The sequence below is a fragment of the Rhyacophila brunnea genome, unplaced genomic scaffold (genome assembly GCF_057557595.1).
Source record: "Rhyacophila brunnea isolate RB1 unplaced genomic scaffold, BYU_Rbru_1.0 scaffold_9, whole genome shotgun sequence".
Classification (NCBI taxonomy): Eukaryota; Metazoa; Arthropoda; class Insecta; order Trichoptera; family Rhyacophilidae; genus Rhyacophila; species Rhyacophila brunnea.
The window spans coordinates 11547260-11562282 of record NW_028233361.1 but is presented as its reverse complement, the minus strand read 5'-3'; the positions used below and the strand labels follow the sequence as shown (position 1 = coordinate 11562282).

Genomic DNA, 15023 nt, shown 5'->3' with positions numbered 1-15023 from the left:
CGTATGATTTGTACCATTGTTGTTACGTAAATGCATTTTTATATACGCACATAATTATAGCATAAGAAAGAGCCTCCGGTCAGCTCATGGGATGGTTGAAACTCAGACTGTAAATTTATATGTTTATCATGTGAATACATAACTATCGGGAAGCAAACTTTACACATCCCATTTCCCATGCTGCTATGAGGCGTCCACAGAGAATATAAGGGATGGGTATAAGTTTCTCGCTTCTTAGCCAGTTTTTCATCCACAGACTAATAGCGCCTGTACACGTGCATGGAATTACTTGCACCAACAGTGTGCAAGTATTTTATAGATACTATCGGGACAATAACTGTTTACACGTAAAAGTGCTGACTGTCTCGCCAACCTCATTCTTCAAGAGTAAGCGAGACGCGATGTTGTAATTTAATGGTATTATTTGACAGGTTGTGAAAATCGGTTAACCTCAAAATGAGTCTCTGCGCGATATAGTATGTCTTTTACTGGTAGAGTCGCCACTATCGTTCTACTGTACGGGCCCAGATATCACACAGTCCAATTGTAGCGTCAAAATTCAGAAGCTTCTGAACTTTTTTTAATCAATGCATACAATCTTGCAATATGCACAATAATACGTGTTTATACGTGCATTTTTTTTTTGTTATGGCCGCGATAATACGTACTGTCAGCAGTACATTCATGCACGTGTAAACGGGGTATAATATACTGACAACTGTATTTATAGTCTAAGCTGACAACAGTATTTTTTTGACATAAAGAAAGTACCCTTTAAAATGTTTTAAACATTATATTATATCGTAATAACCTCACAATTTTGAATTTAGTTAAAACTTATTAAAATCGATTTTTTTCAAATGTCATTACTCATTAGTCATTAGATACTGACTAATCGTGTAATTGTCGTTAACTTCTATGATGGAAACCATTTTATTATTAGTAATATTAGTAATATTTACCGTGTAAGGTTTGCTTTATATGCAAACGAACATTAATTTTTTATCATATCATGATTTATTATCCGCTATTTGGTTTACGATTTCACGTCTCGGTTTTTTTTAATATTCCCTCATTATTTTTGCTAAAGTTTGATACAATTTGCATTTTATTATTGATAGGTACTTCGAGCATTCCTGTGCACATAAATACCAAGTATTGGATGTATAAGGAGTGTAAATAATATTATTTTTGTTGTTACCTGAAACGTGCCTTGGTTTAGGAATTCGTACCTGCATTAAAACAATCTTAATATTCAAACATGTTAATCTGTATAAATCAATTCATGTCACGTAATCCGCACATGATTGCTTTCAATATAATATTTTTGTATTATTATTTACAGAGGGATTTTTATGTTAAGAGTGCAATGCAGAACCATCTGGATTTACTTTAGGCAATGAACAACATCCACAGTAGTTGCTAACATGCTCAACATGTCATCAAAGGGTTTCGTTTTAGGCCACTGCCTTTTTCCCGTAGATTTACTACCTGCTATATTTATGTATAACGTGTTATGATGTTTGGACACTGTAGGCGACGCTGTCGTCGATATTGGCCTCCTAAAGATAGGCGCTTATGTTGGAACTTACGCGCCTAAATACCTATGCATCGCGCTCTAAGTATCCACTATCTAAGCATGGTTTGAAATACAATTTCGGGATCCAGCACATCTATTTTATACACAAGACTGCTATCGACCGGTCCGGCAGCTATCGAGGGTAGTTTTGTATCGAAGTATTAGCACTTATTGTACCAATTACAATAAGTTAGCTGTAACTGTTACAATAAGTGATATGTTTTAACAGCACCCCACGGGTGTGGTAAATTTTAGGGCGAGATAGACAGTTTTGACGGCTAACTTATTGTAAGAATAAATTATAATACTTCGATACAAACATATGAAAAACTATCCTCGATAACTGCCGATAGCAGTCTTGTGTATGGAATAGATGCGCAGGGATCGAAAATGCTGGATATGCTTTTATGGTATTATACAAAATGACGCATTTCCGTGAGAGTGCCAATTTCTAAATGTTCATAATGATGAAAAAATAACGCGAACTGTTATATTTTAAAACTTGGCGGAACAATGGCGACGGGACGGTTGTAATAGTTTTTATTGTATTTTTGCTGTAATTGTTAAATTTACAATGCATTATTACGATTCTTAATACTAACATGCCGCGTTCTCACGTGGCAATTTTTATCGTACAACTCTTTGTTGAATGACATGTGAAAGTCAATTGATAAGTGGGAACCATATTGTTCAACAAAGTTGATCAACTTTTAAGTTGTATTGAAGAAAAATTGAGGTCCTTTCTAGTTTTAGTTGTTCAACAATCTAGTCAACTCGTTAACAATTGAAAATATGTAATTGTGCGATGCAATTTGGAATGATAATATTATGATGATTGATATAATATGTACTTAAATGATAGTTCACGTGTAAAATTGTATTTCCTGGATAAGGTTGCATACAGCGCAATTTCCATGGGAATTGCCGGTTACGCCTCCAGCATTTGGCATTCCCGAGTAAACTCCTTAACTCTCGTGAGACGCGCACTACTAAGCGGGCAGCGACTTGCGCTGATCTCGCTTACCAAAGCCTACCGCACAACTTCTACTGACGCGCTTGCCGTACTCGCGGGGGTGCTACCCCTCGATCTGCACGTCCAAGTCAGAGGATCGATCACCCTCCTCTTGAGGGGGATCAGCACAATACTCGCCGGTGTCCATCTGACACCACCGCAGAGATCCGAGGACGTTCCTTACAGGAAGACTGTAAGTGACATTGTGTACAAGACCGCATTTGCGGCATGGCAGGCGAGGTGGACCGCCTCCCCCAAGGGGCGGCACACTTACCGTTTTTTTCCAGACGTATTCTGCAGGCACCAAACTAGAAGACTCCAACCTTCGCACTGGATTAGCCAGTTCCTCACCGGCCATGGCAACTTCGCCGCCAGACTCCACGAGTTTGGCTTGATAGTAGATGGGCCGGGTTGTACCTGCGGGCATGACCACCAAGATGTTGAACACATCCTCTGGGATTGCCCGCTTATGGAATTCGAACGAGCGGAGCTGTTTGCCAGGGTCCGTCCTCACACGGGCCCAATTGGTCATGGAGATCTGGTAGCAACCGAGGCCAACTTTGCGGCATTTGAGAAATTTGCAGCGTCGTATGGGGAGCGGGATAGTCCCGACTCTTCTGTAGACTCATCCATTTCAATTCGTGACACTCAGTATGCGGGTACACAAAGCGCTTAACGTCAGCGGACAGCAGAGCCAGTCCAAAAACAAACATTTTCTTTCTTAACTTTCTTCTTTAAGCACTACGGTGCATGGTTGCAGCATCAGTCCCGTGCGGCTCCGTCTCGGGACGGAATGAGCACTTAAAATCACTTCTTTCAGACACGTTTAAAGCGTCATAGAAAGCGGCCGTGCATATCCACGGTTGTGCATATATGACGGGTGGTGGTGGGCACTACTATATTATCCAATATGGCTAGGGGTTGCATGTTACTTGGTTACCACAAAAGGGGGTCGCGATCAGTGCTTCTCATGATGTCGAGTACCGACAAATCAATAATTTATGTGGAATCATTTAAAAATACAAATAATCACAAAAACATCCACGGAATACTTAAAAATTTACATGGCGAGACCGTTGGATTCCGCAGAATACTATTTGGGAATCGCTGCTGTAGACTGTAGAGCATTACACTTCCCTTAACCTTAGTGATAGATATATAGGCCAGGATGTGGTGAGCATGAACCTACCCTTACATATGATAGTCCCGTCAGATCACCAACGCATTGGGCTTATGCCATAGAGGCATAGAACCACTCATAGAAGTAGCGTAGACTCGAGACATATGTTCATTAATTATTGGGTGGCTCACAATAATTATGGGTCAAGTCCATCAAAATGTATCCTGAGATATTTGGACCTAAAGTTAAAACTCCTTTTGTAAAATTCAGCAATGTTTTCACTGTATATACTTACCATATTGTTTTGATAGTACATGGATCTATTTAAATAAATAGTCGAAACATAAAGTATATTCAGGTTTTATTAATGTTAGCAAATACCTCTTTATACTGCTGAAGGAACTATCAAAATGGACATGATTCACATTCAATTTGATGTCTTATCAATACTCGTAAGTATTGCCATTTATGCAGACAATTATTGTAGACTTGTAGAGCTACGATTGTGATATTAACACACAATACAGAAATCTGTTTTATCTAGCCACTGAAACAAATAAAATCAAATTTTATGAAAATTAGACTTGATCCATAATAATTATTATGAACCACCCAATTAGCAAGTACCTAGTGTATTTCAAAAGTAGGGTTATCTTAATGGGCTTATTAATAATATTAGAAAACAAAGTGAAAATAGTTACCTACATTGGATTAGTACCTAATTATATAACTTTCTGAAGAAAGTAATCGATACCTGATATACTCATACTAGTTACCTGCAGGCCGTACGGCGTACCAGGCTATATTTTCAATTCAAACTTATGAACTACCTAACGGAAACCTTTTATCACTCGTAAAATCTATAATAAAAGCTTTGTACCTACTTACGTTTAGTATTATTTACCTCAGTCCATTTTAAGGATAAAATATCCAAGTACATATTATATTAATATATTATATACGACATACATCATCTTGAAAGTCGATACCAACTAGTTTATTTAGCATTCACATATTATTACGTCATTTAATACAGAAAATTCGGTATGTACCTACATTCAGTATTGATTGTCACCTTACCATACCTGTTTGAACATTATGCTTTGATGCTCGCGCTATTTAATTATTTATCAAATTTAGTACATATTTGCAAAGTTTAAGGAAAATTTTCTTTCAAATAGTGATTTTTGAATAATTTGGAACACCTCAAAAATAATGGTAAAAAATATATATATTTGTATAAAATATTGGTACCCAGCAGTGGCGAGAGGTAGAGGCAGGCTGTTAAGATCCGACATAAATAGTGCACACTAAACTTTGTCAGTCGTGCGTATTTGTTTTCGTTGAACTAAGAGCGCGATGCTCAATTCGTACTTACCATAAAATAACAGTAAAAATTGTAAGTAGCCGAAATCCATCCGTTAACTATAGATTATAGAGATAAGGAATCCTTAACCATAGACTACTTTTGTTATGAACTCGCCCACTTGCCCCCCTTCCGTATTGCCATTTACCACTGACAGCTGCTGTCAAAATAAATTGACGTGTCTTTAAAACGGCCAATACACTCAAATTCATTTAACAATTGATCTCAATATGGGTATTGAACAACTATTAAATATCCGTGACATTTAATACGACATATTTTCCATTACTTTCTTGATTCTGTACATGTCTTAATTTAGTAAAACCGATTATCGAATTGAAATGTCAGTGTCAATGAATTATGAATTAACTTTTCTTATTCAGATTTAGATATTTATATAATATTAAACCAATAGATATGTAGTTGAAATATATAAGTACTTAGTTACCTACACACCAACATGGTAATATTAGTTTTAATCACTCTATATAATTATTCACATCATGGCATATATTTGTAATAATTGTAAATGACAAAATCTGACATTTCAACGGCAAGTGTTACCGTATCGGGAAAAACATGGTCAAAAAATAACTTATATTATTCACTAATTGCGGAGACATTTAATCATTTTTATTAAATATTAATTGTGTATTTATAGTTATTGAATTTATTTTGTATATTTTTTATATTTTTGTCATCGTTTAACAATTACAAAATAATTTACCTAAATTATGAAAAAGAGAATTTTTATATATGGTAATATTTTCAATAGAAAAACAGAACGAAGCTATTGCAGATTTGGTGGACCATAGACAACTCGATCATAACTATGAAAGGCTTTCTGGATACTATTTTGTTGTAATTTTGTTGTAATTATGACAGACGATTGTGCATAGGGCTCTAAGACTATAAATTGCAGATAGTGTTGGTTAGTTTTTAAAATTCAATTAAAACCCGCCATAGATAATAGTCAAAAATATTCGTAAATCCATAAATTATCTAAAATTATACCATTAAATCACATTACTTACTTATAATTTTAGATATTTTATAGATATAATAATATTATGTTGTATCTATTTTAGTTTGGATTAGGCAGGGCTTAATGAATTTAAAAAAAACTACCCAACACAATCTGTAATATTATGTATTCTTCATTCAACGAAAACAAATATGTATGACTGAAAAAATGGGCACTATTTTTGTTGTATCGCCCATAGCATACCTACAATATTATGGTTTGGTTTAGGGAGGGTTTAATTGAAATTTAAAAACTAACCCGCACCATCTGCAATTTGTATTGTTGGTTCAATGAAACAACATGACTGATAAAGTTTAGTGTGCACTATTTATGCCTACTCTTGACAGCCTACCTCCACCCCTCGCCACTGTAATATAGGTATGCACAGACAATACATAAGTTTATGACCAGTGACGTCGCTTGGGGGCGGCAGTTACCCGAAGGGCGGAAAATCGAGGAGAATCATTAGGTATATACAGAAATAGTTACCTAAGCTTAGTAATAACGGAAATATCTTTTCATTAAAAAATCAGCTCACTGGTTGGAAACAAAGTGTATCAATTACTATAAAAGGTTTTACATGACTGTATTTTTTTGTCGGGTTCGCGATGTCTAGTTTACTTCCGTTGTCCTTGGACGTCGCGTCCTTGGTGATCAGTAATAACATGCGCAGATTTTCGAATTACATTTGAATTATAGGTAGATACATACCTACTTGCCAAATTTTAAATTTATCCACATATGTTTGCCTGTCACTCGCTAGTTGTGGAAGTTGTTACTATTTTCAAATATATCTACCTATCTGAATCCGTGGACTTTTTATTTGTTGTAATATTTGTCTATTGAAGCAGGGATGGCATTTAAATTAGATTTAGTTGTATAGGTCTTGTTAGTAATGTATATGTTACACCGAATGTGCGAAATTGACTATTACATGAAATGGGCAAAATTTTGGCTAATTCATGTAATAGTCAAGCCTGTTGCCTTATTCATGAATTAGGTAAATTTTCTGCTGAGTACATGAATTCGCCAGGGTATGGAATTCTTGAACTGTCAACATGACAGAAGAAAAAGTAAATTTAATATTGATGGTTTTATTAGTTATAATATAAATTGGACATAATATAATATTATTATTATTAGGTTAGGTTAGGTTTTGTAATTCTGCATTAAATTATTTAACTGAATGTCCATTTTGAGGTTAGCTATCAAGTGTCAACGAACTATCACAAACATTCAATCGACTAAGCACGAATCAAATCACGAAAATACTTTTCAATAAAATTCTTCCGTTATCATATTATAGTTCTAGATTTTTTTGCGCATAGTAAATGGATATGAACGTCATTACAGTTATTGATTGGTATATTTTTATATTATAATCAATGACATTTGACACATTTGTTTAGTTTGATTAGTTGCAAAAAATACCACCGGAGCGCGATCATCTATTTTGACCATAGATAATATAATGTACATTTTGACCAATGCATGAGCATTTTGATACATTTAGTTTAATTCCAAAAAATACCACCGTAGCGCTACTATCTAATTTGTCCAATACATGAACTAGGCAGAAAAATTACTGCCGAATTCACGCACTCTCCAGATATTTTGTCTAATTCATGAATAAGGTAACGGGCTTGCATTTTTCATGATTTAGGCAAAATTTTTCCCATTTCATGTAATATTCAATTTCGCACATTCGGCGTAACATATACATACAACACATTTCTTAGATATTGGAGTCATGGAAGGATGATAACAAATACGGTTTAAAAAATGGGGCGGCATTTTGGCGCTGCCTAGGTGCGGCATTTTGTCTTGGGACACCACTGCTTATGACATTATAACATTTAAAAAGTAGTCCATTTGAGCTAATGAAACAACATTATAACGTCGTGTGATGTAAATTATGAATGAGCTCCTAAAGTAAAATTGGATACATAATTTCCTTTCCCATTCATGTTAAAGTCTTTTAGTCTCAACAAGTGTATTTTTTTCATATTATGTAGGTACATGATTGATAGAAAATACAAAACATTGTTTTATGCAATCTGCAACAATTTATTGACAAACACTGTTATATCTTCATAATGCGTATAAAAACTATTTAAGTACAAAAAATATATAATATATTATAATGGTAACGTTTGATTTTTCAAGTAATGCACAGAATACACGTCCCGCAAGTGATGTTGCTTGAATTTCGAAACTGAATATTTTAAAAGTGATTCTAACGATTTACATTTGATAACCGGGTAACCGTTACTGGCGTTACTCGATCGTGCTCGTCGGTGCACCACTAATAATTTCACTTATACTAGTACATTACAAACTAAATAACAACGGTGAAAAAATATTCACGCCGTTAATGGGGCAGGCTTCCCGAATTCCTTCACGTGAACCATATCACACGTCACTTCGAACAGTTTCTTCTGCAGCTCTTCTTTCTTCGAGAACCCATTTGACAAACCCTGGCGGCAATTGCTGATGTAAAGTCCTCCCCTATTTTCGACTTTCGGTGAGAAGCAGGCGTAGAGGATTGGAATGGCTCCCTGCTTCGGAGTCTTGAAGAATAGCTTCATCATCCAGGGTGCGTAACGGCCGAAGGCGCTGTCGTCGAACAGCTCCGTGTTGACCACTCCTGGGTGCACTGAATAGCAGCGAACTTTGGTGTCTTGCGTTTCGAAGAGTTTGTCTAGGTATCTTGCGGACATCAGCTGTTAAAAACAAAACACAACATTAGGATCTTTTTTTTTTTTTTTTTTAAATAATACTTATATGTTGATAAAGGGGTTGCTTTTATTTTTATCTTTGGAAACAACAGTAACGAAGAATCGCTACTAAGTGCTTATTTAACGTTTACCTTGGCATAAAAATACATAATTTAAACACGAAAATAAACATGGAATAAATTGTAACAATTAACAGCGTGAGTTTGTCAAGTATTTTTTTTTTCGACCATGTCCGATCCTAATAAGATCATATATGCTTCCACAGAGTGGAGGATAAGGTTTGTATTAACAGATTTTGTGTTTACGAGAAATGGATGTCAGCCACTTGCTCAACCTATTAGGTCCATACCCTGACTCAAACACAAATTGAAAAACAATATGTGTATTTTCCAGACCCAAGATTCGAACCTGGATCCCACGACGCTATAGGCTGACGCTTAAGCCGAGCGGCCATCGTGGGTGTAATTACTTCATGATAATCTAGCAACACCTTTAAATACTATGAAAGTATTGGGTATGTAATCGTAACTAATATATGTATGAACATATTTGGGTGAATAACGTAAGTGAGCATAATATTAAGTTTATTCTGAAATATTAAAGACCAGGCGTAACTGTAGTCTGCAGGCATTATTATAACATAACACTGGTTACTAAGTGGGTACTGTTATTCTTTGCGTTTATTATAATCATTTACCTCTTTCTAATATGTAGGCTCAGCCATTGGATAATATTTGATATTATCTTTTAGAATTTAAATACGTACGTAATTCATAGATGGAATTCTTGATTTTTCACCTTTTTTCACTTACAGCATTCAACGTGTAGACATCGATTATTATGTTATGACAAATATAAATTTAAATGTATGTGTAACAATATATTGTATCTTAGGTTATTGCAGGTAACCTATGTTACGTAGCCATATTTTTACGAAATAGTTACAAATTATTCGTGCTTCGGCAATACCGCATTTATGCCTATTAACATATTATTATATTACACAAATTATATTAAACAAACGCTTAAACCTGAAAACATTTTGACAAAAGGTCACAATTAATAATGTAAATTAAATTGCATGGAACAGTTTCACGGATGCCAAAGGATTCAAAATAATTCCAAATTTTAACTGATACAATAAATTTATGGTATGTTCTGTTTGAGGAATAAAATAGAATTTTGAATTTGGAATGACATTATTTATAATGTCATGTTATGTAAACATCAAACAAAAATATTATTTTTTATGTTTTTTACCTGTGCCAATTTAGACTGCGAGTACGCTGCGGAGGATATGTATCTGTTTTTCATGTTAATGTCGGTGAAGGATATTTTCCCGGGATAATGCGCACAGGAAGTGACGTTCACAATCCTCGCGCAGCCTTCCGAGATTTCTCCAGCCGCTTTCAAATTCGGCATCAGCATGTGAGTCAAATAAAAGTGTCCGAGGTAATTCGTCGCCAACTGCGACTCGAACCCGTCGTCTGTGAGTTTATAATCTACGAACATAATACCGGCGTTGTTGATCAGAAGATCGATTTTGGGGTATTCCTTGGCGACGATTCTGCTGAACGTGTCGACGGATTTCAGCGAAGAGACGTCAAGCTCGAACACGTCGATGCTTCCGGGTAAACCTTCCTTTTTCAAATCCTGCGCCATTTTTATTCCCGCTTCCGGTTTCCGTATTCCCATCACTACGGTCATGCCGCATTTCACTAACACTTTGATAACTTCAACCCCTATGCCGCGAGCGCCTCCCGTGATGACGGCGACTTGTCCCGTTTTCACCGGCAATTGCCCCAACCTGTTGCGTCGACGTTGGAAAAAATCGTCCATAACACCTGCGCTCCCGACCAGTTGTAAGTGTCCTTCGAATCTGATTAGTCTCAGTGTGTCAGATACTTTCTTCGAGTTGAACATGGCGTAGCACACAGCGGCTGCGGTCACGGCGACAGAACAGACTATCAAAAACATGATTCACAGTACCTATTTACTTTAAAATATATCTTCCTTATTGCGAAAATAATCTCGGAAGATGAACGGCGTTGACGGTGGCTTTCGTTGGAATAAACTCGACGAATGGTCTTGCGACGATTTCACGTATTTTTCGAATTACTTTCCCCCGCCTCCAGGCACGATACCTATTATGTACGTCTCGTTGAGCAACTTTCTCTGAGCGTCTAAAATTCTACAGAATGCCGATGTGTGTGACGTAGAGTGGGACGGACTGTGTATATGGTCTGAACAACGACAGGAGGTACACACGTTCAAGGTTGCGTGTAATGGTATCGGTTGACCACCTGTAATCAAAATTGAAAATGATTAAGGACTGTCGTGTGGTCAGGTGGGAAACTCGGAAACTCTATCATCGTCTATCGATGCCCCGCTATGGCTATTATAGACTCGCGGCGTGGGGTAATTTAATGTTTAGTTTGTTGTTTTTGCACGCAAAAAATCATAGTAGCGGAACTACTTAGTATCTTCACAAAGCGTGGAGGGGTAGAGTCCATGGGGTTAATTCTTTAATACCGAGTATTTTATATTAGCAGTAAAAAAGAATAAACCCTCATCTAGTAATCATTCCTTTCCTATTCAGCTTATGGATACATGTAGATAAGGTGACACAAGTGCATCAAATGTACTTATTTATGTGTTGCTTCCTAATAATTTTTGATGTCATAAAATATTGTGAATACATAATGAAAAATGACCACAGAAATGGGTACCTACTCAAGAATAGTCTTTCAGAAAATATTTAGCAGGTCTTAGAACCGAATCTGAACCGAAAACCGGAAAAACCGTTATTTTTGTCGGAACGAAAACCTGAACCAACCCGGAAGAAAATCGGATTTTCTCAGTTCAGTACATGTTCAAACTCGCGAGTTAACATGATCTTATTCCCCTCTTCAGTTGTCCTGACGCATCTCGACAAACTTCTCATAATTTATAATATATTATTTTTAAAATCTATGGCTACGGCCGTGCGTTACGCATCGTACAGACCTTACAAAAAAGAATGGATGGGGGAGCCACTGTCGAAAACTACCCAATCAAGACTTGCAACTGGACAGAATCGAACATTCGAATGACGTTTTCAAAATGGCGTCCATATGGTAGTTCGTAGTTCCATTTTTGACCGTTCTTTAGATAAGTTTATAGGACTGTAACCATATTTTGTTTCGGGATTACAAGTAGGTACCATAAAATGGTAAAAAATATTTTTTTAATACAAATAAAAACATTTAAAAATTAATCTCTTAGAGCTAAACCGAAGACGTTATATTTTTCGGAACGAAAACCGAAATGAAAAAATAACAGTTCGAAGCCCTGATATTTAGCCGTTTTGAACAGTAAGCAGAGGACGTCCCTAACGTTGTCATCATTTTGTGATCAGCCAACGGTGATTATTTTAGTAATGGCAGTAAAGGTAATCTAATCACTTAATCTGCAAATATACAATGTCATGATATTATAGCCTTCTTTTTTTCGCCAAATGATTAAACATACTTCGATAAACAGCGGCGATTTTCTTTGACGCATATGACGCGATCGATTCGTCAGAAGATTTTAAATGGGGCCTCAAAACAGTTGAAACCACCCATACAATTATTAAATTATACAAAAAATCTAAAATATCCCGAGTTATAGTGAGTCGGGCCTTTACACGCGCCACTGGCGATAAATTCAATCGATAATATTTTTTTCAAAAATTTACGTACCTAACCATAACATTTATATTATATTGTGATTGTATCTACATATTTAATTTCACCGTAAAAAAATCATTATTATCAAAAAAAAATCTATTCAATATTGAATACATTGTATTTGGATTAAAGACACCTCATTTTGCGGTATTCATAATGGATGTCAATGGCGGCTCTCGTGGTGCAGTGGGTAAGGCGCTGGACTTCCACCCGAGAGTTCTGGGTTCGATTCCCGGTCATGACAAAAACATTTATGTGTTTTTCTCAAAGCCTGGGTGTTCGTGATTGTTCAAAATTACTAACAACCACCTTGTACGAAAAAGCAAGGACATGGTTATTAATAATTCTAAAAAAAAAAAAAAATGGAAGTCAATGAAAGTATTGTTCATGGACTGAACTGTCACATCGATGATTTCAATTAAAATTTTCATATTTTAATCAAAACATTACGCAGGTTTGAAATATTATTGTAATAAATAAATCATGTGCACATTAGAAAACGCGTAAACAATATGATCATTTTGTGTTGATGATTCTCACGTATAATTTTTAAGGTTATGTTAATGTTTTATTTTGTAAACTACGTAATTCAATCATACCGTCTTGCAAAGGATATTGTATACTTTTTCTGTAATAAAAAATAATATCCTGTATTGTTTTAATAAATATTAAATTGTAATTCAATGTTTACAATCAGAAATAATAAAATTTATTTACCAGCTAAATTGACGAATCTTCACGTTGTAAAACACACTGACTGAATGATGTTATAATGTCAATTGGTTATTTACCTAATGATAATATAATTGAACGTTGGACTACGTCCGCAGAACTATTAATTCTACATCTTAATCCCAAAATTTGTTTACCCGATATTTATTTTTTTGCTGTCAAACTGACATCTTATCTTGAGTGTTGCCATAATCATAATCGCAAAATATTTATAAAAACTCTTAGCTGTTGTGTTTTATACTGAGCTAAGTATACATAATTACTAATGGGTTTTTAATAAATAGAAATTATAAAAAAAAGTTAATAAATACATGAGCAATGTAGTCTTATATAACAGTTTTGTTTTTGATTTATTAATAATATGTTCAGAAAGTACCTACCTAGTTTATAATATCCTAACCAGGGCGGCTCTCGTGGTGCAGTGCGTAAGGCCCTGGTCTTCCACCCGAGAGTTCTGGGTTCGATCCCGGTGAGGACACAATATTTATGTGATTTTCTCAAAGCCTGGGTGTTTGTTATTGTTCAAACCCCCCCTACTTATCACTAAGGTTAAGGGCAGTATGATGTACTACGTCAAATTGCATCGCACAGCCATGTATTTTTAATGTTAATATTATTTTAGCGGAATAGCTGATATTAAGGTAAATTTGTGATGCGTGTTTATCTCATTTAACTGGTCGACCCACCCCGCCGTGCTCCTCCTAAGCCCGGGCCCCCAGGCTAGAGCTCTGTCAGCCCCCTTTTGTGGGGACCATATCTGTTTATTTACTACATCTATCTACTTTGTCACAAAATATTCTCTCAGAGAGAAATATAAAAATGTGATGTTAACAAATTGTTTCTTTCCATTTACAGAAGTGTGTTCCCATGGCGAAGCACCACTGCCCCGTCATCTAACCGATCTGAATGCAAAGTGTCTCCGCCAACGGAAACAGTCTCCCAACCCTCGAGTTCGTGGAAGCTGTTTGCCGGTAAAGGTTACACGCCTGCCGGAAATGGAAGCACTGAGATTCCCCACCCTGCCGACACTCCGGCGTCTTCGGGAGCCAGCACTCCTCTGCACCAGCACCGGCGGCAAGGCAGCAACGCCAGTGCCGGAGAGGTCAAGCAGTTCGAAGACCTCGTCGCTAGCTCCATCGCACTCATACAGCATAATAGGTCAGTAAACTATACTTTCTCTTTAGTAGTCAACAGTTATGTACAGCATTTGGTAGATAAAAAATGTCATGTGATTTTTGAATAAACAAGCTGTGTATTTGGATCAATGTTTGCGATGTTCTACCCTTTATCTTCTAGTCTCCTTAAATTTAATCTAGTACATAAGTATATACAGTTTCCTGCAAACAATTTATACAAACCAACTTTACACATGTCAAGAAACTAATAGTCCATAATGTAAAAATTGCGCACTCATCAACGAGATTCTCGAAAAATCGAGAAAATGTCACTACGCTAAACTGTCAACCACAATCAAGAAAATTATATTTCTCGATAGAAAAAGCTAAAAGATAAAAAAAATCGCAGAAAGGATTTTTTACCTAAAGCGTTATATTTTTCATAACAAATCCTGAAATTCTTAATACAAAAAGTCCATGGATTTCAAGTAGCTGAAAAATCTTAAATTGCATTTTCCTGCGCATCATTTCTATACACAAGACTGCTATCGGCAACTATCGAGGCTAGTTTTTTCATATGTTTGTATCGAAGTGTTATAATAATTGTTACAATAAGTTAGCTGTCTA

General features: G+C 35.9%; 2 protein-coding genes across 2 annotated transcripts in view; one reads left to right on the top strand and one right to left on the bottom strand.

The window, feature by feature from the left end:
• Window positions 1-15023, top strand: part of LOC147063264 (uncharacterized) — a 138048-nt gene that overhangs the window by 102079 nt on the left and 20946 nt on the right. Inside the window, exon 2 of the mRNA XM_085960056.1 lies at window positions 14137-14439. Within this exon, the coding sequence (XP_085816182.1) occupies window positions 14137-14439 (303 nt within the window). The remainder of the gene's footprint in view (window positions 1-14136; window positions 14440-15023) is intronic.
• On the bottom strand, window positions 8091-13463 carry LOC147063265 (polyprenol dehydrogenase-like). Its single transcript, XM_085960059.1, has 3 exons — window positions 13267-13463; window positions 10100-11142; window positions 8091-8824 (listed from the first exon to the last, which is right to left on the bottom strand). The coding sequence occupies exons 2-3, from the start codon at window positions 10814-10816 to the stop codon at window positions 8465-8467; spliced, it is 1077 nt and encodes a 358-aa protein (XP_085816185.1). The 5' UTR covers window positions 10817-11142; window positions 13267-13463; the 3' UTR covers window positions 8091-8464.

What these genes read in the sequence shown, in the direction of transcription:
- LOC147063265 (XM_085960059.1), bottom strand. Translation starts at nt 10,816, where the DNA reads ATGTTTTTGATAGTCTGTTCTGTCGCCGTGACCGCAGCCGCTGTGTGC. An exon ending in CGCAGTCTAAATTGGCACAG is followed by an intron (nt 8,825 to 10,099) that starts GTAAAAAACATA and finishes TGTTTTTAACAG; the next exon opens with CTGATGTCCGCAAGATACCT.